Source organism: Pleuronectes platessa, chromosome 19 (assembly GCF_947347685.1).
Source record: "Pleuronectes platessa chromosome 19, fPlePla1.1, whole genome shotgun sequence".
Taxonomy (NCBI): domain Eukaryota; kingdom Metazoa; phylum Chordata; class Actinopteri; order Pleuronectiformes; family Pleuronectidae; genus Pleuronectes; species Pleuronectes platessa.
Genome location: NC_070644.1, coordinates 13,565,500 through 13,587,359, shown reverse-complemented (window position 1 = coordinate 13,587,359; position 21,860 = coordinate 13,565,500). Strand labels below are relative to the sequence as shown.

Genomic DNA, 21,860 nt, shown 5'->3' with positions numbered 1-21,860 from the left:
ACGCGAGGAGATGCGCCGCGGAGATTGTGTCTCTGTCACCGGGGAGAAAAAAACGCCAAGTCAGACTCCGCCGCTTCTCATCCAGCGGCGCCTCGCTCCCGAGTCCCGGCGGCGGGGCTGCTGCTGCTGCCTCTCGGCCCGGCTCCGTGCGTCCTCTGCGGCGACCGGGGTCCTCATATGCGGGGGGTCGCGAGGGAGTCGCTGCGTGATTTGCGGGGCTTCATCATGTCCGCAGACACACAAACACAACACGGTGCAGGTTGAAGCGGGGCACACATGACAGGCAGCTCCGGCGGCCGCCTCTGATTGGCTGGCCTAGTTCGCGTGTGCGCTGTCATTGGGCCAATGTTGTCAAGGTGACTGGCCAGACTAGGAACTCCCAAATACAAATGTTGATGAAATTATCCTCATGTTATGAAACACACAGCAACACCACACTGTTCTATTATTAATATCATCAAGGATCTAAAGATCAATTCAAAGGATTGTAATTATTTCTTATTTGATAATTTATTATGAATAATTTCAAAATTTAACACCAATTATTTTATTATTTACTTTATTATATCATATGACTGTATAAACTGCCAAATATAAATTCCTATTAATCAAAATCTTAGTTTTTAATATTTTAATTATTAAAATCCAATACCAATCTGATTATATTTTTATATTATATCATCTTATTTTCTATAATTTACCATAACACTTTTAAAATGCCTAAAATCCTATAGTATATATATATAGTAAATGTCAGAAAATGCATTATTTTGTCTGTTGTTCAAAACGCCCAAATAATCAAACAAGAGAATAATTGGATTTTGTGTAGACTTGTTCAATAATCAATGTATCCTTAATCTACAGCCATAATCACACTTTAATATACAAAAGGCATACATACAAAATAAACATAAACCAATAATTTTTTTCCGGAATATTACTAAATAAACTTCACAGCTTCTTCAGGGCATAATCTTAAAGTGTTCAGCTCAATGCAGAGCCTTCACACTGCGTAATTTCCCCCCCATGTCCCTTGCTTGTCCTCATAGCTGGATTGGGGGAGAGTGTAAACAAAGCGAGCACCAATGTGCTTCCGGTCGCCTGACGTGGGCAGTGGGTCCACCCTCGATTATCACCGGCTGCTTGTAATGGGAGTGCCCCGCGCTGATCTTCACCCATCATCGCTCAGATGATTCAGCCCACAGTTGCAGAGACAACAGCCACATCATGGTGCAGGCTGCGAGGCGACCAACACATCCTTCCTCTTCCTCTGCCATATGCGTTTGTCCTGGTCAACCCTGTCTAGGATCGTGGCTCCTGACTTCTTGTGTTGCCTGCCTGTCCTCCGGCCTCCTGGTCAACACTGGACTCCTGCAGACCTCGGCCTCGCGTTTCAATGGGCAGGATCAAAGACGCAATGCCAGCCAGCACACAGCAGCCACAGTACACGGACAGCGTCAAATACACTGATGTTCTGAGCATCATCTGGAAACAAAAACACACTGAGGAGAGAAATCGGAACGATCTCCTGCTATAACGATGAAGCTGCACAACTCTGAATTTGAACCTGTAATACAGCATCACAAAAATAAACAACGTAAACAAGCTTTTATTTAATGAAAATTTGTACATCTTAATGATATAAAGCAAAATATGTAGCACTGTGCCTCATACCTGTGCCACGAAGGGGGTGATGAGAGCACCCAGCTTGGACATCGAACTGGAAGCCCCCATGGCTAAGGCTCGGATTTCTGTAGGAAACACCTGAGAGAAAAGAGGCAACACAATTTGAGTTAAGCATTTTATAGGCTATTTTTTTTAAGTACAAAAATGGGGTATAAAACCTACTTCTGGTGTGTAAACAAAAACAATTTGGTATCCTCCAGAGATGAAGGCTCTGGCGAGGAAGATGAAGATTGTCAGAGCCGTCCTACACGAACAGATAGATAAAGGCAGAGGGTGGTTCAATGTATTGTTTTTGTTGCTTTATTGGGAATTAAGGCACACAGAGACCAACGTACCTCCCGATACAAGCGTATAAAGGCAGAATGGACAAGGAAAACATGAAGAAACACAGAGCCATGCTCTTCTTCCTGCCAATAAACTCAACTGCCAGGAGGGCGAGCACAAGACCTGGAACAAACAAGAGAAATACACAGCGACAGTTAGGATAAATGACAATTCAGCAGTGTCACTCCCTTAAACATAACATTTGCTTTGAATTTATTAGATTTGCTGCAGGCCTGGGCGGTGAAGTGATGCGAGAGAATTTTAACGTTTCCTCAAATATTATAAATCTCATAATATAGATGTGGTGCAGTTTTACATGTGCATCACAGGTATATGCTTTGTTTACTTCACCTGGGAATTCAGCCAACGTCGTCCATAAAAGGTCTTTGTAATCTTCCGATGTCAAATATTTGCATTCCAGACTACAGCTGGGCTCGATCTTGGCCCCTTGCGTTGCTATAAGGAAGGAGGGAGGTTTTTATTTTTGGTATTTGGCTCAAATTAAGACAAATGTAAAAAAACACTTACCTCCACATGAATCTCCGGCCTGGAACATCTCAGTTGTCAACAGGACTATGCCGTAGTAGGCGAAGGCGTTTGAAAACCTTTGAATAGAATAACAACACTTCAGTTGTGTCATGCAGAAAGGTTTTTAAATGATTAAATACATAGCTGGATAGCTCTAGGCTCCAATGAAGCATCTTTGGCTTCCATCACTGTGCTAACAAACAAGGAAATCGCACTATTATTGTACCTGGTGCCCTAGATACCAACCACTGCTTCTGTAATACGACCTGCCCATATAGGTTTCAGTAAATTAGAGACATAGATAACAACTGTTAGAACAGAAAACCTAAAACCATACAAAGCACATCTATCTAGGTGAAGTAATAATTTAAACTGGGCCGATACCTGTTTTTGCAATTGTTAATCCAACCTCCATTGAATAATTTCCTTTGTTCAAGTAGATAGTAGGAAGTGTAATTTCAACTAACCATATGAACCACAGAAGAAGAGTCGTCTTCCAGTACTGAGGAGCGAAGAGATCTTTGATCCGTCCATGGTTATTCTGTAAAATATATTTTCAATCTTTTTTTTTCATCTTATCCAAAGACACATAAAAATACAAATAAATACACATGCATGAAGAACACAAAAAACTTAAAAGTAAGATAATTTAAGATAACTTAAGAATATATGCAGTAGCTGTATAAAAGCATCTGCGTCTGCCTGAGTCCTCATTATATAAAGTGAAGACTGTTTGGACTTTGTTTGCACTTTATCGATTATACTAATAGTAAAATGTAAAATGAAAAGTCAATCAATCAATCGATCAGTAACGCATCACTGCAAACTGTCCTTGAATAATTTATTATAAATGAATACCAAGCCTCATGGATCCGATTCCTTTTCTCCATGGACTCGTCATGAAACTGCTGTAAACCCAGCCAATAGTACTTGCTTTTTCCATAAAGTAAAATTTGATAGGTCATTTATTATATGGGTGAGTGGGGCAGGTTAGAAGTTAGAGGCAACCGTCTTCCAGAATCTGACATATCTTCTTTTTCCCATTCTGTAACACATCTGTCGCCTCACCTGTTTATAAGCAACCATCTTCCCCCGAGGCAGGGCCTTGCCGTTCTGTTTGGCGATGGACTTTAATGTCACCAGGGCTTTATGACATCTTCCCATGGAAACGTCAAAACGAGGACTCTCCGGCAGCCACTGAGAGACACAGAACGTTCGGTTGAGAGTTGGACTGCAGCTGGATTTGTGTTCGGGATCTCTATTGTAAAGGTAGAGCACGTACGTAGCAAAAAATAATGAAGAGTGCCATTGGTAACGTGGAGAGGCCGAGCAGCCACCTCCACCCGAGGGTGGGCATGATCATCAGGGCCAGGAGGACCTCGAACACAGCCCCGACTGACCAGAAAATCTGATGCACACAAACACATCAATCAGACGGGAATTAATGAACTGTTTTACTCAATCGGATTAAATATTCAACACAAGACTACAGTTAAATATTGCCTTTATAACAAAATCACCACAGTACCGCAATCAACATGATGCAGGTGCCTCTCTTCTTCGCTGGGAGGAATTCTGAGTAGAGCGTCACCCTAAAAAAGAGACCAAATATTTGTCTTTGCTGTTTAACATTAACAAATCGTGGAGGCGTCTCATCATGAAACAGTGAACTCACGCCTGAGGAGCTCCACCGATGCCAAATCCTACGAGGCCCCGCAAGACCAAGAGCCAGCCGTACATCGGAGCGAAGGCGCTCAGCAGGCCGTAGTACAGAGTGAAGCACATACAAAGCACCAGACCCTGGTCACCGCAGAAACATGAGCACGTGAGATAATAAAAACAAAAATGTCACAAATCATATTTGATGACCTGAGAATCACTCACAATTTTCCTGCCGTACTTGTCGGACAAATTCCCCCAGAGAGGTGAACTGATCCCCATCCCGACAAACACCACCTGAGTCAGAGAGAGAGAGAGAGAGAAAAAGGTTAAAACGACGACGCATTATCAGGAAAATATCAACAAGCTGTGAAATACCAACACAACAGACTTTACCGATGTGAGCAGGGCCATCTTATAGCTCGGCAGCCTCCACTCACAATGCAGCTGTGGTCCCAAGATGCTGAGGATCATCATCTCCATGGCGTCTCCTATCTGCACTCAGAGAGACACAGTGTTACATGACGGACGCACAGTCGGCACGTGGAAATCAGGGAGAGACGACCGATCAGCGGGTTTCAGGAGACTTACCCACGAGAGACCAGTGAGGAGCGCCAATTTCCACTGGAACGGCCCAAAACCGACGGCATCCAGGGCATCTTCAACTGTGAAGGTTTCTGTTCAGGGGACATGACGGTCGCTGTGAGTTCACTCTGAAGACGTGCATCACGTAAGAATCTAAAGAAACTAATTCCATCAGAAATGCATCCACACACACACAAATATTGTCATATGATGTAAGGACGCTACAAGCTTCAGATCAATACTCCCACTCGGAGGAGAGTTGTTGAACTGGAGTTCAGTCAGACAACTCGCGTTCAAACATTTATTGCAGCAGTAGAACATGTTTTGCATCTATAGGCTCCAACTTAATCACTCCCCCATATGATTATAAAGGAATGATGGGAGGGATGAGCAAATACCTGTAAACCCCCCCCTTGGAGCCTACAGGTGGATGCTGGGATGGTGGAGGGGCTGAAGCAACTGGTAGCAATAGTGCAGCAGCAGTGCGATTAGATAAACTCCAAAATATATGATTGAATATATTGTATATAACAACTTAAAACTTAGTAAAACATTATATATAAAACTTTTAAGACCATATATATATAAAAATACAAAAATATATAAACATACTATATAATATAGGAAGCTACACAAAATATGTGGAACACTATATGCAAAACTATAAAATAAAATATTTAAAACTACAAAAAATACGTAGAACATTATGTACAAAACTAAAAAACAAATAACTTCACATGCTTTTACATTATATAGAGATAAGTAAACTGTGAAGGTGCAGGAACCTTCAGTGTGAGGATCAGACGCACAGCTGGGAGCAGACTCTCTGGAGGCTGAGGTCACTGTGCAGATCTCGTTCTCTGTTCCCTGGGACTCATCACCTTCGGCCACGAAGTCCACCTCACACCTGAGAGTCAACACAGAGGAAGGAGAGCAACAGACGTTCTGAATAAACACGTCAGAGTGGATCATGATCTTCATTCAAAGGAAACCACAACATTTCGCTGTTTTACCTCAGTTCAGGATTCCTCCAGCGCCTGTAGCTGATCTGAGCAGGTCGAGCGAAAGAGTCCATTTCAGAGTCGGTGTCTGCAGCGACACACAGAAACACCGGGGTGCTGTGTACACTGTGCAGGTGGAGTCGCCTCATCACGCCTCAACTCGCCAAACCCGCTCTCTACCTGTGCCAGGTTTCCGGATCAACCCATAAGAGAGCAGCAGCAGGTGAGAGGGGGAGGAGTCCCACCGCTGAGCGAATGATGAGAGCGAAAGAGAAGAACAACACTTTTCATTTCACCTTATTGTAGTTTCAGTCTTGTTTTACTCTAGAGTGAAGTACTTTGTTACTTTGTCAAAATAAATGAATGAATATTTCAGCCTCATCACAGTTATCCCCTTAAATATCAAAATGTGAAGATAAAAGTCAATAGTGTGATGAAAACAACCACCAAGCCAGATATTTAAATACAAACATTTTCTATCGTGAGAAATTAAATTTAAAACAGTAACGCAACAAGTAGAATAATCAAGGCTAAGAACAGTTTTGCAAAATGTTATTATTGTCAGGGTCCCCGTTCCCTCATGACCACAGACAGGTTTCATATTAGGTAGGGATAAAAGTATTGATAGAGGAGTAAACTGAGTTTTGAGGTTTTGATCAGGTGGAGTTGCAGCCTGTCTGCAGCTCTGAGGCCGAGCAGCTCAGTCCCTGTTATAACCTCCAGCCGTCAGCAGGTTGTGCTCTCACACTGTTTCTGTCACTTGGTCATAAAGTTGGACGACGAAAAAATGACTATTCTCAGAGGTGAAACTTATCAGGTACATGTGTGCTGTACCTGTGTATATTCACCAAGACCCTCAAAGTGTAAAGCTGCCCTGTCCAAAGCCTGTTTGACCTGTTCTAGAGTCTCTCAAACTGGTTTCTGGTCTCTGGGCTAAAATCGACTGAAACCCAGGGAATGCAACTGAATGAATACACTTTCACCAGGCTAAGAGCAAAGTAGTCAGATCCTGAGCCTTGGTAAAAGAATGAATACAACAACAAATACCACATTACAAACTACAGGTTTACATTCCACATCGGATTTTGAAAAAATTATCAGAATGTTGATGAAGACAACAATATAAAGAAAATAAAAAACAACAAATAAGAAAATGTATTTTGTTATACTTTTTTCCTTATATATGTTTTTGCAATGATAAATGTCAGTGGAGTAAAGAGAAACAAAATCCACTAAGTGTGTAAATTTGAAAATTGCATAGAAGAATGTCAAGTACAGTATTATTGACTTGAGTAAATGTACTTAGTTACATTGCACCACTGTTTGACAGTGTGTTATACATTTAATTTGTGCAGTTGAAATAGTTTGTTTCCTGTCTGTGAGAATATCTTCAAAAAATAATTCAATAAACTGTGTCTACAGCTGCTGGAGTCTCTCAGCCCTTTCGAGTGAATAAGGTCGACCTGAAAATCAAAGCAAAGTGGGACACAGTGAGGACATGCTGAGGCTGCTGCATTATGGGACGGCCATAAATACAGTACAGGTAGAAATTACAGTCCGGTCCCTCGTCCTCGCAGCTTCCTCTGCGGTCGGATGGACAGACTCACACAGACTCACACAGACTCACACAGACTCACACAGACTCACACAGAGACCCAGCAGAGCTTCTTTTAGATTCACATACAGAACTGCGACATGGACAAAGAGGTAAGATTTGCTTGAAAACTATAATATTAGCCCGATGAGATACATTTGTTATGTTTATGACTTTCCTGGTAACAGATATTGAAGCTGTTATGATTTCAGTTGTATGCAAGGTCGCTTGGATGTTGACAATCTCTATATCAGTTGGTTTTGTGATGCTGTGTCCTCGGTCCCCTGAAAACGAATATCCTCACAGCTTGTTGTGGCCTTCAGAGTCCTGCTCCTGCGACAGCAATCCGTTTGCTCACATGAATAAGGGATTAGTTGTTTGGGACTAATTGAGCCTGTGAATATTTATTTGGACAAGTGGTGGATCAAGGACACTCGTCCTTCACTCTGTAGAATAGAGACTGCAACAGGCAATGTTGTTCTTCTCCTATCTGATGGTGAGGTGTCGAGGTGTGTGTGTATGCTTGTGTGTGTGTGTGTGTGAATCCGTAAAGTTAAAGTATTCAGCTTATCTAATTACTACTCTTTCTCTATGAATATTTAGTGCATGGGTGAGGTCATGAAATAAATATTTATTTTCTTTCAAGCTTCCAAGAACTGAGTCTGGTCCATACATCAAATACCAAATGCATTTTGATGATTAATAGTCAAATTTGTATTCTTCTTTTATTTTAATGCTCCCCTTTGAAAGTAAATTATTTTATTTAAAATATGTTTTATCATATTATAATGTACTTCATCAGACACAGTTATTTTATGAATAATTGAACGAATATGGCACTGAACAACGATGCATTTGAGAAGTTTGATTTTTACTGGTGAAAAGTGTGTTTATGCTTGAAAACTTAAAGTTTATCAAAAAGTTGTTTATTTTGTGCGTTGGAACCAAAACTCAAATTTTACATTAATATCAAACAACTTCTGACAATCCGCTGTTCATATTATCAGAGCTGTGACTGTTGGTTAATTTTCTTATAATCTACAATGTTTCCTCATTTTGGGATTTATTTTAATTAAAATCTTTATCCCTTTATAGTACAGTATTTATCTTTAAAGCAAAACTGTCAGAGCTTCATAGATGGATGTCAAACAATCTGCAAAGTGTATGTATAACCATACGAATGTCCATCTGATGATTGGTCCACGTTTTTTTTTAAGGTGGACCACAAATCAATAAGATGTGACCTTTAGCAAGTGTCTGTGTGTTTTTATTGGGCACCTTTACATCCTAAAAGCAGCTTCTTTAAAGATGGAGCGGATCCTCAACATCCTTCACTATTTGCATAATGGATTACATTATGTTAATTGCAGTTTTTTTCCAGAGTGCTCTCTCATGTCACTGCGTGCTGCGGCCGATCTTCAGGGCAGTAACGTAAGATGCCTTTTGTTGATGCCTGCAGGAAACGCAATGTTAAAATTTAAACAGACGGAATTGGAGGGCAACGTTACTCGGCCTTACTGTCACAACTGAAACGTAAGAGAACGATAAGACAAAGGCTCCCGGATGGAATAATGTTTAAAGTGTAATGTCCAATTTAGAAACAGCATAATTTACATTTCATTTGGTTTGCTACCGTGGCTCCATCTTTATCTCGTCTTCCTTCACTTTCTTTCACTTCTGTGCTGTACTTCAATAAATGTAAACAACATATATATTTAGTGAAATAAATTTTGATTAATGCGTTGACATTATTAAAATATGGTGTAGTCAATTTTTTTTGATATTTCATACTCTAATTACTTTTATACTATTTGTGGTTTTGTCTGAGGATTCACAATAATTAAATGAGAATATGACGGTACATGTGTAATTAATTTGTGATGCCGGAGAATCTGAAATTGGGTCTGAGTGCTGTGTGTGTCTCTAATGAGCAGTTAGTAATTAGTTTGAAATGCATCTGCCTAATCAAAGATCTGTAATCGAATACTGTGCAGTAATTTGGTGGATAGGAGGGTGAGGAGGGGTCTCCGTGGGGATACAGTTACCACATCCTTGTGTAACATACCTGCAGATACACACACACACTCGCACACACACACACACACACTCGTCCTTAAACACATAGTGTAGCTGTTCATCACTCAGGTGAAGCACTGAACTGAAGGTTTCCTGCGTGCGATCCATGAATGTTTAACCAGCTCAGTGCTGCCGGAGCCAGGTAGCTCATCACTGCACCATTACCCAGAATGCAGGGAGGCCAGCCCAGTAGGAAGCAGCAGGGACTCCCTCCTCATCCTCCTCATCTTCCTCCTCCTCCTCATCCCGGCCTCTCAGTCCCAGGCGTGGTACCGGACCTGCTGAGAGCCGTTGTTTGCATCAGGGAGCCGATGCAAACCTGAGTGTCAGAGAAGAAAGAGAAGATTCTTGGTGACATATCAGTGGGTGACTTGAACAGAGTGCACTATGGGAGAACTTCTCACCGACTGAAAACCCTTTTTACCGAGTTGTGCACCTGACGACCGACGTTCAGAGCAGTTTTGGATTTATCAGGCTCGTCACACACGACTGATTCAGCCATGACTCACATGGTTCTGGAAAGCAAGGAGGTAATTACATGGACCTGGCGTGTGTGTATTCTTACCTGCTGTTTCAAAGTTCTCTGACTTTTTTTTTTATTTGTAGAAAAATTAGACGGTGCAGGTCAAAATTTGTGTAGATTCACATACATTTTAAAGTTGCACCAATTTATATTTTATTCTGACTTTATAAATCCAATTACTATGTGTGATATTAAAAGGTATTGATTGCTTTGACAAATCCACAGATAATCTTCTCCTATATGTATCTGTGCCCTTTTAGCCCTTTTCAGCTTGTGGTTTTGGTTTTGGCAAAAAATCTGCAGCACCAAATCACAGACAACGTAAGCAGCTTACCGGTGAATCAGCCAGGGAAGCATTTAGCAGCTAAAGAGCCACAGTGTTCCTTAATGAATCGGTGAAGACCAAAAAATGAGCTCAAAGGAAAGTGACTTTGTACCCGGTGGCAAGGAGCACAAGTTTAAATGAATGCTTATGTTGAGGTCATAGGTCATCGCTCACTAGCAGCTTCACAACAACATGTTTCTGTGAGGATAATGTGTGAATGTGGTGTTTCCAGCTTCTGCCTCCAGATTGACACAAACAAATGAATGTTCCTTTAAACAAACACTTAATCCGATTTTTCTGTTCAGTTGATTCTTTACCATTGCAAACAGGGTGATGAGTTTGTTACCGTGTCTTGCCTGTCGGTGTGACCCAGTAGCACCGGAGGAGGCACTGGGCTGCTGTGATGGAGGCCTGTTCCACGGTCAGGTTTCTCTGGACACCTGGAGCCCCCTTAAAGTGTGTTGCCCCGGGTGATGCGTGGTGTCGGCCGATGGCCCACGAGGAGTGCTATCTCTTTCAGGAGCCTAACTGCCACTTTGTGGCTGCGTAACAGGATCCGGCACCGTACTGGATAGACGGGGACAATGGAGCGCCCTCTCGGGTGATGGTCTCCGGGTCAGATAGACTTTCCTGTTCCGATGAAGCCTGGCATCAAAATTTGATGTTCTACAGTACTAGTTCGTTTCGGAGCATTTGATTCATCCGTGGTCGTCTCTCTTCCTTTAACTGCTAAAGGTCATTTGCACTCACCGACTTAAATCAGAGGCCAGCGCTGCCAAGAGAAGTCGACCTCTTATCTTCCACTTCTTTGGTAGAGCTGTCCATTGTCTCACAGGATAGTGTTTGTTTTCTCACTGGCCGTGTGTTCGGTGGAGGTCATGTTACTTTTGAATGGAATAAAATCTCTGTCCCGTGCTCCGTGCCCGCTGAGCAACAACACGGCAGAGTGACGGAGAGAAGCCGCTCATTTCTTCACCCCTCGTCGGAAATTCACAGCATAAGCAAGTGTCACAAAGAATAGTTGGTCTGTCAGAAGAACTGTTCATGTGCATTTCAAGTTTTAACCTCTGTGAGGACATTTCTGGTTTCTCAGGTTGTTATTACTGCTACGGTCTTAGTTGATCACATTAGGTCAGTGACTGCTGTTCATGTTGGCTATTTAACAGAATATTTTCAAAGGGGTATTTCATTTCTAAAGTTTAATTATTGGCATTAGTTTTTAGAGGTTCACTTCTTTGTTGTTGTAACATCTGTCAGGAGAGTGAGCATTATATATATTATATTATATATATTTATATTTGTGCCCCTGAGAAAATAAATTATTGTTAATTATTATTTAGTTGTTTTAATAATAGTTTTTTACTTTTATACTGAGACATATTTAGAATTCGGCAATAAATAACAAGAACTTTATATAAAGTTATATATATATTCTCTAAAGGTTAAATATTGAGTGTCCAGAGCTCAAACAATGGCAAATATACAAAGTGTGATTTAGATGATAAGTTATGATTCTGAAAAACCCAAAGGTGTCATTCAATTCAGTTCTAATTGTGTTCCGACAAATTAAAATATATTATCTCACTTTACAGAGTGAGGTCACGACCTTACTTATTTAGCAATAGTTGGAAACAGTTTGTATGTTCAGGAAACATGTAATTCATCTCCACATGCTAACCCCCGCACGCACACAAATTTAGAACGAGATTTTCTTCCGTTCCTGGACACGCACTATATTATTGATGGTTTCCTAGAGAAGGAAGTACAGGCAGTGATCTGTCAGAGTTTCCTGACATGTTCCTGTCCTTTCCCCTCAATAAAACCAGATGTTTAGCTCAGAGCAGGCACCGGGTCGCCCACACACACACACACACACACACCAGGACACACATCCAGGACCCTCAGGGTATGTAACGTCTATAATATGTAATATGTAATATCTTTTCCTTGTTGAACATTTAAACAATCACATGTTGTTTCCAGGATGTGGTTTATTGAGACGTTTTGGTTGTATTGGAGGATGATTGTCAGACACTCTGACTCGGTGACAGGTCGACTTGGCAGCGATGAGACTCAAACTACTGGAGCATAATACTGGGCGGCTCTCTGGTAGCACCGTAATTAAAGGGCATCCCATTAGCTGATTATTTCACTTGGCACTTCTTCTGTTGTGAGTAAAGCAGCAGAACGAATCCCGTGTTTGTGGATTCCATAATGAATCTAATTACATCTGGGTTGTGCTTGATCGACTTTATTCTGTATTTGTGTTAAATTATTGTTGAGGCTGTTATCTGACTGTCATTCACGTTATAGAGACGGGGGAGAAGGTGGAGCATGCGGCGCTCGCCTTGTCCTTGCCATGAGCGTGACTAATGGCTCTTTAGAGAACACAAAAGCAGATTAGATAGTGACGGCTGAATTTAGATTTGTCATGAACATATCATAAAGGATGCAGTCAAGGCCGCTAACTTGTCTGACTGGAAGTTGCAGCCATAGGGAGAGACCGGCAGGAAATTAGTCACTCTCTGGGAAATGTATCCCAGGTTATCCATTATTTTGTGCTTGTGAGTGTTTGTTTGTGTGTGTGTGTGTGTGTGTGTGTGTGTGTGTGTGTGGTTGTGTGTGTGTGTGTGTGTGTGTGTGTGTGTGTGTGTGTGTGTGTGTTGATTGACAACTTCAACAAAAGCAGATAACTTTTGAGGAAAACAGGATGCAACGTAAAAGCTTGGGACATATGGATCTGGGATAATTGGACTAAAAATACTATATTGTTTGACAGGAATAGATTCCGGCTCTGTGATGCTACTTGGTTTTCTTGTGATTCTGTTTCTGTGTCATGTCACTGATGTGTTCCTCTTCGGGCCCAGAGCCTGGATGAGCGGTGTAACCAGATCCTGAGGAACATGGAGGCCTCCCTGACGGCCCGGGATCGCGTGGGCATCCAGGATTTTGTTCTCTTGGACCCCTACACGAGCGAGACAGCCTTCCTGGAAAACCTGAAGAAGCGCTTTCATGAAAATCTCATTTACGTGAGTCTAATTTTGGGTAACTGTGCACGCTGCACTGCTTCTCTTGTGCTCTAATGAAACTTTACAGCCTCGACCTTCAACCCCACGAGGTCCTAACGCTGCTGAATCTGGCACCTTGTGCTGCTGAAACAGCATCTCCTGTTCTTTTCATTTGCAGAGTGTGCACTCTAGAGGTCACTGCTGTCTGTAGGGTCATGAGAAGTGATTAAACAAACTTATTGCTTTTGATAAGAGGAACAAAATAACTTATCAGTGGAATGATGCAGACACACCACGCAGCTGGAGGCCTTTTTAAAGTCATGTCACTGGTGAGAAAAACAATCTTCAAATGTGCAAGAGTTGCAGAACTCGACTTCCTGTCCTTGTCTTTGTCTGCAGACTTACATTGGGACGCTGCTGGTGACGGTCAATCCATATAAAGAGTTAGACATCTACAGCAAGAAGCAAATGGACACCTACATGGGAGTCAACTTCTTTGAGCTGCCACCTCACATGTAAGATCGTCTTTTGTTCTGGATAAAGATGATACCAAGGACGGGTTTTGATATGCTACAGTTCTTAGACATTTCTTAAAACTTACACACTGGGTCTAAGAATGTTACCTGCTTAGTCAGACACTTTGGTCCAGACTGGAATATCTCAACAACTGTTGGATGGATTTTCACAAAATGCTTAAATTCATGATCCTCAGAGGATGAACCCTAATGACTTAGACTATCTCCTCACCGTTCTTCTAGCGCCACCATTAAGTTGCTGGTTTTCTGTAAAATGGCAGTGGAAAAAACCTGTCAACTAGTTTGTTTTATATTAAGAACTGCTAGAACTGTCTAGTGCTATTTAACTTTTAACTGATTAATTCATGGAGGGAATCTATGCATGTGAGGGGCCATAAACCACGATGTCCCTGGTTTGCATCTGGCCAGAGCCCTTCACCTTCTCTGCACCTCATATAAGAAGTGTTTAGGATGAAGCTATGACGAGTCTGATGTCAAATTCTCGACTGAATTTGTACTTTCAGTTATGCTCTGGCAGACAACGTCTTCCGCACCATGCTGTCTGAGTTCAACAACCACTTCATCCTGATCTCAGGGGAGAGCGGGGCTGGAAAGACCGAGGCCTCCAAGAAAATCCTGCAGTACTACGCTGTGAGCTGCCCGAGCACCAGACTCCTGAACAATGTTCGAGACAGACTCCTTCTCTCTAATCCAGTGCTGGAGGTCAGTGACACACATCGAACCAAGGTGCTGCCGTGTGAAACCAGTGCTGAGAAAAATGTCATTTAAAAAATATTTTGCGTTTTATATCTTCCAGGCTTTCGGAAATGCCAAAACCTTGAAGAATGACAACTCAAGCCGCTTTGGGAAATACATGGATATCCAGTTTGACCACCAGGTGGACTGATTTATCATCTTTACATTACATTACTCTGCAAAATCACAAACTCGGTAAATAACACTTAGCACAGACCCGGGGGTTAAAGATGACCTTTCCTCCTCAGGGTGGTGCGGTCGGTGGCCACATCCTCAGTTACCTGTTGGAGAAATCCCGAGTGGTCCACCAGAACCACGGAGAGAGAAACTTCCACATCTTCTACCAGCTGGTGGACGGAGGAGAGGACGACCTGCTCCTCTGGCTCGGCCTGGAGAGAAACTGCCAGCACTACAGTTATCTGGTGCAGGTCAGCGTGAAAAAAAACCCCTCTTGTTATATATCTGGTGACAGAAAACTTGAGTCTGACCTGTTGTTTATTTATCTTCTTCAGGGAGATTGTGCCAAAGTTAGCTCCATCAATGATAAGAGTGACTGGAGGACAGTGCGGAAAGCTCTCTCTGTCATAGAGTTCAGTGAGAATGATATTGAGGTGAGGTAGAAAATGACTTTACACTCTAACGCTGGACAAAGCCTCACACAAAACCATGTATAATAAACTGGGGTTCTCTCTGGGTGTAATGCAGCACCTGTTTGGAATCATTGCCAGCGTGCTCCACCTCGGTAACATCCGGTTTGAAGCAGACGGGCGAGGCTACGCCTCTCTCAACACCAACCAGGAGATGCACTGGGTGTCAAAGGTGAGTCCCAAACAGACAACAGAGAGTTTATATCTTTACATGTGTTCTTATGGTTTATAACTTTCATATAAACCTCCTGATGTAAAACAAAAAAAGCTAATTCATGTCCGGTTATCATTTTGCCTTTGCTGTGTAGCTGCTGGGGATTCCTGCTCAGGTGCTACAACAGGGCTTAACCCACAGGAAGATTGAAGCCAAAATGGAGGAGGTGACTTTATTCTTAATAAAGTGTTAAATCTGATGGGCTGTTTATTATTGTGTTGGTGTTAAATCATCTCCCTCGTCCTAATGTTGAAGGTGCTCACTCCCTTCTCTGTGGACCACGCAGTGTATGCCAGGGATGCCCTTGCCAAAGCCATCTATGGCCGCACTTTCAACTGGCTGGTCAACAAGGTCAATGAATCTTTAGCCAACAAGGTGGGTGGAAAGAAAAGATCAACAACTACTACAACAACAACTTAATCTCTCCTTAGCCTGAGTTTAGCAATCTCACTGGAAGACTTTAGCAAATTTTTTACAATTTGTATTTAAAAACCAGAAAGCGTGATTCCCCCCCCCCCCCCTGTACACTAATTCCAGGATTCCTCCAGAAAGACAGTGATCGGTCTGCTGGACATCTACGGGTTTGAGGTTTTCAATGTGAACAGGTGAGACCACTCAAAACAAAGAATCGGATTATTCTTCAACAGAAAAAGTGTGAAACGAGGAATCTGGACACTGACGTGCACGTGTTTCATTTCAGCTTTGAGCAGTTTTGCATCAACTACTGCAACGAGAAGCTGCAGCAGCTTTTCATCCAGCTGACCCTCAAATCAGAGCAGGAGGAGTACGATATGGAAGGGATAGAAGTATGAAAATCACTTTTCCTCATATTTTCACTACATTAATGACTCACACTGCTACGAAACACTCATCCTTTTATCATATTTCTATGCTCAGTGGGAACCGGTGCCATATTTCAACAACAAGATCATATGTGACCTCGTGGAGGAGAAATACAGAGGAATCATCTCTCAATTGGTAAAGCTGTGATTGAGTTATGGTCGTTCGGAAATATCAACAATGCTGTGGCACAACAACAAAGTAAAACGTGATGCTCGTCCTCTTACACAGGACGAGGAATGTTTACGTCCGGGAGAAGCCACAGATCTCACCTTCCTGGAGAAGATGGAGGAGAAGATGGGCGGCCATCCGCATTTCGTCACGTGAGTCCAACGCATTTTGATTTACAGGAAATGCACATGGTTAAAAGGGAACCCAGCAATCAAGCCAGCACATCCAATAACCATAAACATCCTAATGACCTTCACTGACTCTGCCTGTGCTCCATGCAGACATAAACTTGCAGACCAAAAGACGAGGAAGACACTGGATCGGGGAGACTTCCGCCTCCTGCACTACGCAGGGGAAGTTACCTACTGTGTTGTTGGTGAGAGATGAAATAATATATTGTTGTTCATGTCTTTTTGCGTTTAAATCCCATTAAATGAGTCTATGAATGAAATGTACATATGCTATGCACCACATGCTACTAGTTATTCTGTCAATTTAGGTAGTTTCACAGTGAATAATATTAAAGTTCTCATCTTTAGAGCAAGTTTGGTTTTCATAGGTTATTCAATGCTTTAAAAACAAAGTGAAACATCATGATTGACAGCTGACACAGACTCTCTGTGAGAATAGGAGTGTGTCGTTTTTCTTGTAAAATTTAAAGTATTTTCTTTGCCCTTTAAACTTTCAGGATTCTTGGACAAAAACAATGATCTCTTGTATCGTAATGGGAAAGAGGTAATTTCATTTCATCTGAATCCTCTGACACCGGGTGTTTGAACAAGTGCATTACACAAATGCAGACTTCTTTCTAAATGTGCTGAATGACTTCTAATGTTCTCCACTTCAACACCAACATAACTGACAATATATCGAGATTAAAAGAGCAGAACTCTTTTCTCTTACATTAAGGGACATGTGTTGGACGTGTTTACTGACGGTACAGATTTCCTGTTCCTCCTCAGGTCATGAGACAATCCAAGAACGCCATCATCAAGCTCTGTTTTCCTTCTACTGAGCCGGACACTAAGAGGAGACCTGAGACTGTAAGATGACGACCAATTAACACACAAGTACAATAAACAAACCTTTAGTCCTCATATCCCGTTTCCCTGTTACTCCTAAGGTGGTGACTCAGTTTAAAAGCAGCCTCGTGGGCTTGACAGAGATCCTCATGTCCAAAGAGCCGTGGTACGTCCGCTGCATTAAGCCCAATGAAGCCAAGCAGCCAGGTGAGGCCAGGTGTCCCATAACACCTCCGACTTAAGAGACCTCAGAGTCTTAGTTAAATGTGCACTGTAAGTTAGGAGGAGACACTTGAACTCTTAGCACTGCGGTGTCCCCTGCAGGACGCTTTGATGACGTGTTGGTGCGGCATCAGGTGAAGTACCTGGGGCTGATGGAGCACCTGAGGGTCAGGCGCGCCGGGTTTGCTTACCGCCGCAAATATGAGATCTTCCTCCAGAGGTATCCAGCACCCATTCAATTTCCCTATTTGCATTCTAAATACACATGGGGTTACTAATTTACTAGCTTCTGCTGGGATCAAATGTTTCTGTGTGTTCCTCTGTTCTCAGGTATAAACCTCTGTGTCCTGAAACCTGGCCCAACTGGAAAGGGACGGCAGCAGAGGGGGTGCGGTGCCTCGTCAAACACTTGGGCTACAAATCCAATGAGTACAAGATGGGCAGGTACACACAGATGTTAATGGATGGCTCTCACAGACTCTCTGTGGTGGATTCGAGAATTACAGTAATGAGTGTTTCACTGTCTTTTCCCCGAAGGACAAAAATCTTCATCCGCCATCCCAGAACTCTGTTTGCAACAGAAGACGCCTTTCAGGTCTGCAAACATAAGCTAGGTGAGCTGTTGTTCTGTAGATAGGTTTCTATTGAAGGAGTCAAAGCATCAAAAAGCTAAACGGGGTGAAACTACTGACTGTTTCTGTTTCAGCGACAAGGATTCAGGCCAAGTACAAAGGCTACAGGGTGAAAGGAGACTACATGAAACAGAGAGACGCTGGTGAGAGGCAATATCTGGCATCATGGGCACAAACTATCATTTCTTTCTTGATTAAATGTTTTATATGATGATTTGACCTTTTGTCTACTTGTCTGATCTAAACAGCGACTAAGATTGAGAACTGCTGGAGAGGTATCTTGGCCAGAAAGGAGCGAGAAAAGAGATCATGGGCTGTCAAGGTCATCAAGAAGTAAGTTGATCTTATGTGAGTGTGGCAGTGAGGATGTGTTTGTTTAGAGTCTGTGCTGTGACGTCTGTTGATCTGTTCCAGGTTCATCAAAGGTTTCATGACCAGGAATCAGCCGGCCTGCGTTGACAACAGCGAGTACCTGGCGTACGTGAGGCAGAACTACCTCACCAGGCTGAAAGAGAACCTTCCCAGAACCGTCCTGGAGAAAGACGCTTGGCTCACGCCTCCGCCTGTGATGCAGGAGGTTGGTTGTTTCTCCAAAAGGCTGCATGCACCAGTGCACAGGCTGGAAATCAAACAGCTCATTTGATTTCTTTATTTTTGTGCAGGCATCCAAGCTCTTGAAGCAGCTCTACATCCGCCACATGGTGAAGAAGTATGTTGGAGGAATTACTCCACAGAGGAGAGCACAGGTACGATCCACACCCTGTCCCACATGAGGGCAGAACCATTCATATTAGTGTTCAGTCACATTTTCAATAAACCAGAATTCCCACGTGTGTCTGCCTTAATAGAATAGTAAGATTTAAATTCATTCTTCTGATATCAACATTCACTTTTATACAAACAGTTGGGTTTTTGTATCTTATTTCTGGAAACAGTTTGTGGAAAACACAAAACTAACACAGATTTCCCGAATGAATAAAGTTCCATTATACAGTACATATGCAGTATATTACTATACTCTTACTTTATGTATTAACATATTTTCCCTGTTTGCAGCTTCTGTTAAAGTCACAGACGAGCTCCATGTTTAAAGGAAAGAAAGAAAACTACTCATTCAGTGTCTGCAGACCCTTCCTGGACACCAGGATCAGTAAGACTGCAGAATGATTTCATAGCCTCTGAATGTACTTACAGGAATATTCTCTTTAAACCTTTTACTTTTGTTATTTTATGTATAACTACAACACAGCATTACCGTACATTCGATTTCAGCCGATTTAAAGTGCTTCCAAATTATGAAAAATGTATTCCCAAATTAAAAGTCATTTGAATATTCTGGCCTGTCAATTTGCCATCTTTCCATATTTAAGTGTTAGTGTGAAACCTTCTCTCATGGATCCTCAGCATTTTCTCTTATTTTCTTAAGGCACAGGCGACATACACATCAAAGTGCTCCAGATGATACGACAGGAGCAAGTCAAGGTAAACTGTCATTATTTTGACTTTGCATTAACATGGTCGTTTTCAGCCCCTCTCACCTCGTGCACCTTCTACCCACAGTACAGCGTGCCGGTCGTGAAGTACGACAGGAACGGCTTCAGGCCTCGTGACCGGCAGCTCATCTTCACCCTGGAAGCCGCCTACCTGGTGGAAGAGGCCAGGATCAAGCAGCGGATCGATTACAGCTCTCTGATAGGTAACGAGTGAGGAGACAGACACACACACCCACCACACACACACACACTTGAAGCTTGCATTAGTTGTGTGATTCATGCTTTTAAAAAGGTTGTGCTTTTTTTAAACAGGCGTATCTGTGAGCAACCTGAGCGACAACTTCCTGATCCTTCATGTTAAAAGTGATGACATCAAGAAAAAGGTACCGTAGAGCTATCATCAGGCTGGTGTCGCTGGTAGATATGGATTTTAAAAACAATAACAGAATCATATAAATCACGCTTCTATAGACAAGTAGTGGATTGATTTCTTCAGAATAAACTTCAGAATTGATTTTAATCTTAATAACATTTAAGGCTCACACAGTGCAGATCAGACTGGCTAACTCCTGGATCAGACCTGGATCAGACCTGAATCAGAACTGGATCAGACCATATGGGCTTGTAAAAATCACCAGACTAATCAGTTGAATGGGGACATTTGTTTTTTCAGGGGGATCTGGTGCTGCAGTGTGACTTCCTGTTTGAGGCCTTGATCAAGCTGAGTGTTATAGCCAACAAGCAGAACTGCATCAAAGTGGTGCAGGGCAGGTACAGGATCCAGAGTTATACGTATATATATATCTAAATGGTAAAAGACGAGTGAGTTTATTCTGATGTCCTTTTGCAGTGTGCGATTCGACATCCAGCCGGGCAGAGAGGGCTTTGTGGACTTTAAGAGTGGTCAGGAGTTCATTGTCTACAGGGCAAAGAATGGCCACTTGATGGTGGTGAGTACAGACGCTGTTAAGTCATCATCAAAGCCGCCGACAAGTGACCAAGCTCTTTATGTTTTTTAGGAATCGACGAGAACCAAGACGAGATTATGATGCGAACATGATGCTGAGTCTCCGAGCTGCAACAGCCATGATTGTTCTAATAATAATCCTGCTGCAAATAAAAGGAAATATTTGCATTTTGCATCCGAAACATTTAAGTTGCAGATGCTACTATTACATAATTACTGCCAATACCTCGACTGTAAAGAGAAAAAAACATGTTTATAGCAGAACCCAATGTACAGAATATCAGTGGCTCTGCTTGTTCGTCATATTTTGACATTAAAAACCATCTATATGTGAGCAAACTGTCAACTACCCCTAATACAAAGAGAAGCACTTGTATTTTGTTTTGTATTAAATGTATCAGAAATTTTAGATTATACCAGTAGAGAGACATAGTACCTGTGTGCAACCATTAGTGTATTCTTGTTTATAATACCTCACAGATGCTGTAACTTTACATTAAAACATGTTAAACCACAACTGACTCTGTATCAACATCTGTACTGGAAATATCAGCCTCGTTCACTAAGAGCCTTTGAGACAGTGTTGATGATTTCTGAGGCAGCACCTCCACCTACTGGCCTTTTTTATTCTATCAATGCTACGGACCAAACTACAGACCAAACATTTTATTTGGGTAAAAGTACAAATGCATAGTGGACAATTACATAAAGTAAAAGTAAAAGTAAGTACTTGACTTGCTTTTAAATATACTTAAAAGAGTGTGACCTATTCCCAACTGTAATGATCTACTACACCAGTTCCTGTGCTTATTGTATAGTTGGTTTAATACAATAGAGACTCTGTCAGATCAATAACGAATTTTGCAGCCATGAATATTTTCCATGGCTGAGACTTGGTGAATCCAGTTCAGGGGATTCTTCAACACTGAGTCCTCGTGATGGAGGAGGCGGGGTCTAAGAATACCTGCCCTGCTCTGATTGGATCAGTGGAGCAATTACCCCCTAATGTTTTATTACCTTTTGATTTGGTTATGTCACACAATGCTCAAAATGCAATAGATTAAGGTCTTGC

General features: G+C 42.1%; 2 protein-coding genes across 5 annotated transcripts; one reads left to right on the top strand and one right to left on the bottom strand.

The window, feature by feature from the left end:
• Positions 1-548: 548 nt before the first annotated feature.
• LOC128425023 (synaptic vesicle 2-related protein) lies at positions 549-6,322 on the bottom strand. The gene is made up of 16 exons (XM_053411507.1): positions 5,796-6,322; positions 5,568-5,689; positions 4,789-4,874; positions 4,594-4,692; positions 4,423-4,494; positions 4,214-4,338; positions 4,067-4,130; positions 3,821-3,946; positions 3,607-3,735; positions 3,006-3,079; positions 2,539-2,615; positions 2,362-2,466; positions 2,022-2,133; positions 1,849-1,930; positions 1,675-1,764; positions 549-1,485 (listed from the first exon to the last, which is right to left on the bottom strand). Exons 1-16 carry the CDS (start codon positions 5,930-5,932, stop codon positions 1,303-1,305), a joined length of 1,683 nt encoding a protein of 560 aa, XP_053267482.1. The 5' UTR covers positions 5,933-6,322; the 3' UTR covers positions 549-1,302.
• A 1,115-nt stretch (positions 6,323-7,437) lies between these two features.
• Positions 7,438-21,305, top strand: myo1hb (myosin IHb). Of its 4 annotated transcripts, XM_053411504.1 has the most exons (32): positions 7,440-7,490; positions 13,169-13,330; positions 13,709-13,824; positions 14,349-14,547; positions 14,642-14,722; positions 14,829-15,008; positions 15,093-15,191; positions 15,286-15,399; positions 15,536-15,607; positions 15,697-15,816; positions 15,979-16,046; positions 16,142-16,247; positions 16,339-16,419; positions 16,513-16,604; positions 16,734-16,828; positions 17,141-17,187; positions 17,415-17,495; positions 17,576-17,681; positions 17,799-17,916; positions 18,027-18,140; positions 18,234-18,310; positions 18,403-18,471; positions 18,577-18,661; positions 18,743-18,905; positions 18,991-19,074; positions 19,385-19,478; positions 19,755-19,810; positions 19,889-20,024; positions 20,134-20,204; positions 20,495-20,592; positions 20,672-20,771; positions 20,841-21,305. In XM_053411504.1, exons 1-32 carry the CDS (start codon positions 7,479-7,481, stop codon positions 20,868-20,870), a joined length of 3,126 nt encoding a protein of 1,041 aa, XP_053267479.1. In that variant the 5' UTR covers positions 7,440-7,478; the 3' UTR covers positions 20,871-21,305. The 4 variants fall into 4 exon arrangements, with proteins under 4 accessions (XP_053267477.1, XP_053267479.1, XP_053267480.1 ...); XM_053411502.1 differs by having other exon boundaries at positions 7,438-7,490; positions 20,672-21,305; XM_053411505.1 differs by lacking the exon at positions 7,440-7,490 and adding an exon at positions 12,061-12,207 and having other exon boundaries at positions 20,672-21,305.
• Positions 21,306-21,860: the final 555 nt, after the last annotated feature.

Coding starts and splice junctions, on each gene's coding strand:
- LOC128425023 (XM_053411507.1), bottom strand. CDS start 5,932: ATGAGGCGACTCCACCTGCACAGTGTACACAGCACCCCGGTGTTTCTG. Junction 2,134..2,361: donor GACGTTGGCTGAATTCCCAG/GTGAAGTAAACA, acceptor TGTTTGTTCCAG/GTCTTGTGCTCGCCCTCCTG. Junction 1,931..2,021: donor TTATACGCTTGTATCGGGAG/GTACGTTGGTCT, acceptor CTGTTCGTGTAG/GACGGCTCTGACAATCTTCA.
- myo1hb (XM_053411502.1), top strand. Junction 15,817..15,978: donor ATGAATCTTTAGCCAACAAG/GTGGGTGGAAAG, acceptor CACTAATTCCAG/GATTCCTCCAGAAAGACAGT. Junction 17,917..18,026: donor TATGAGATCTTCCTCCAGAG/GTATCCAGCACC, acceptor CTCTGTTCTCAG/GTATAAACCTCTGTGTCCTG.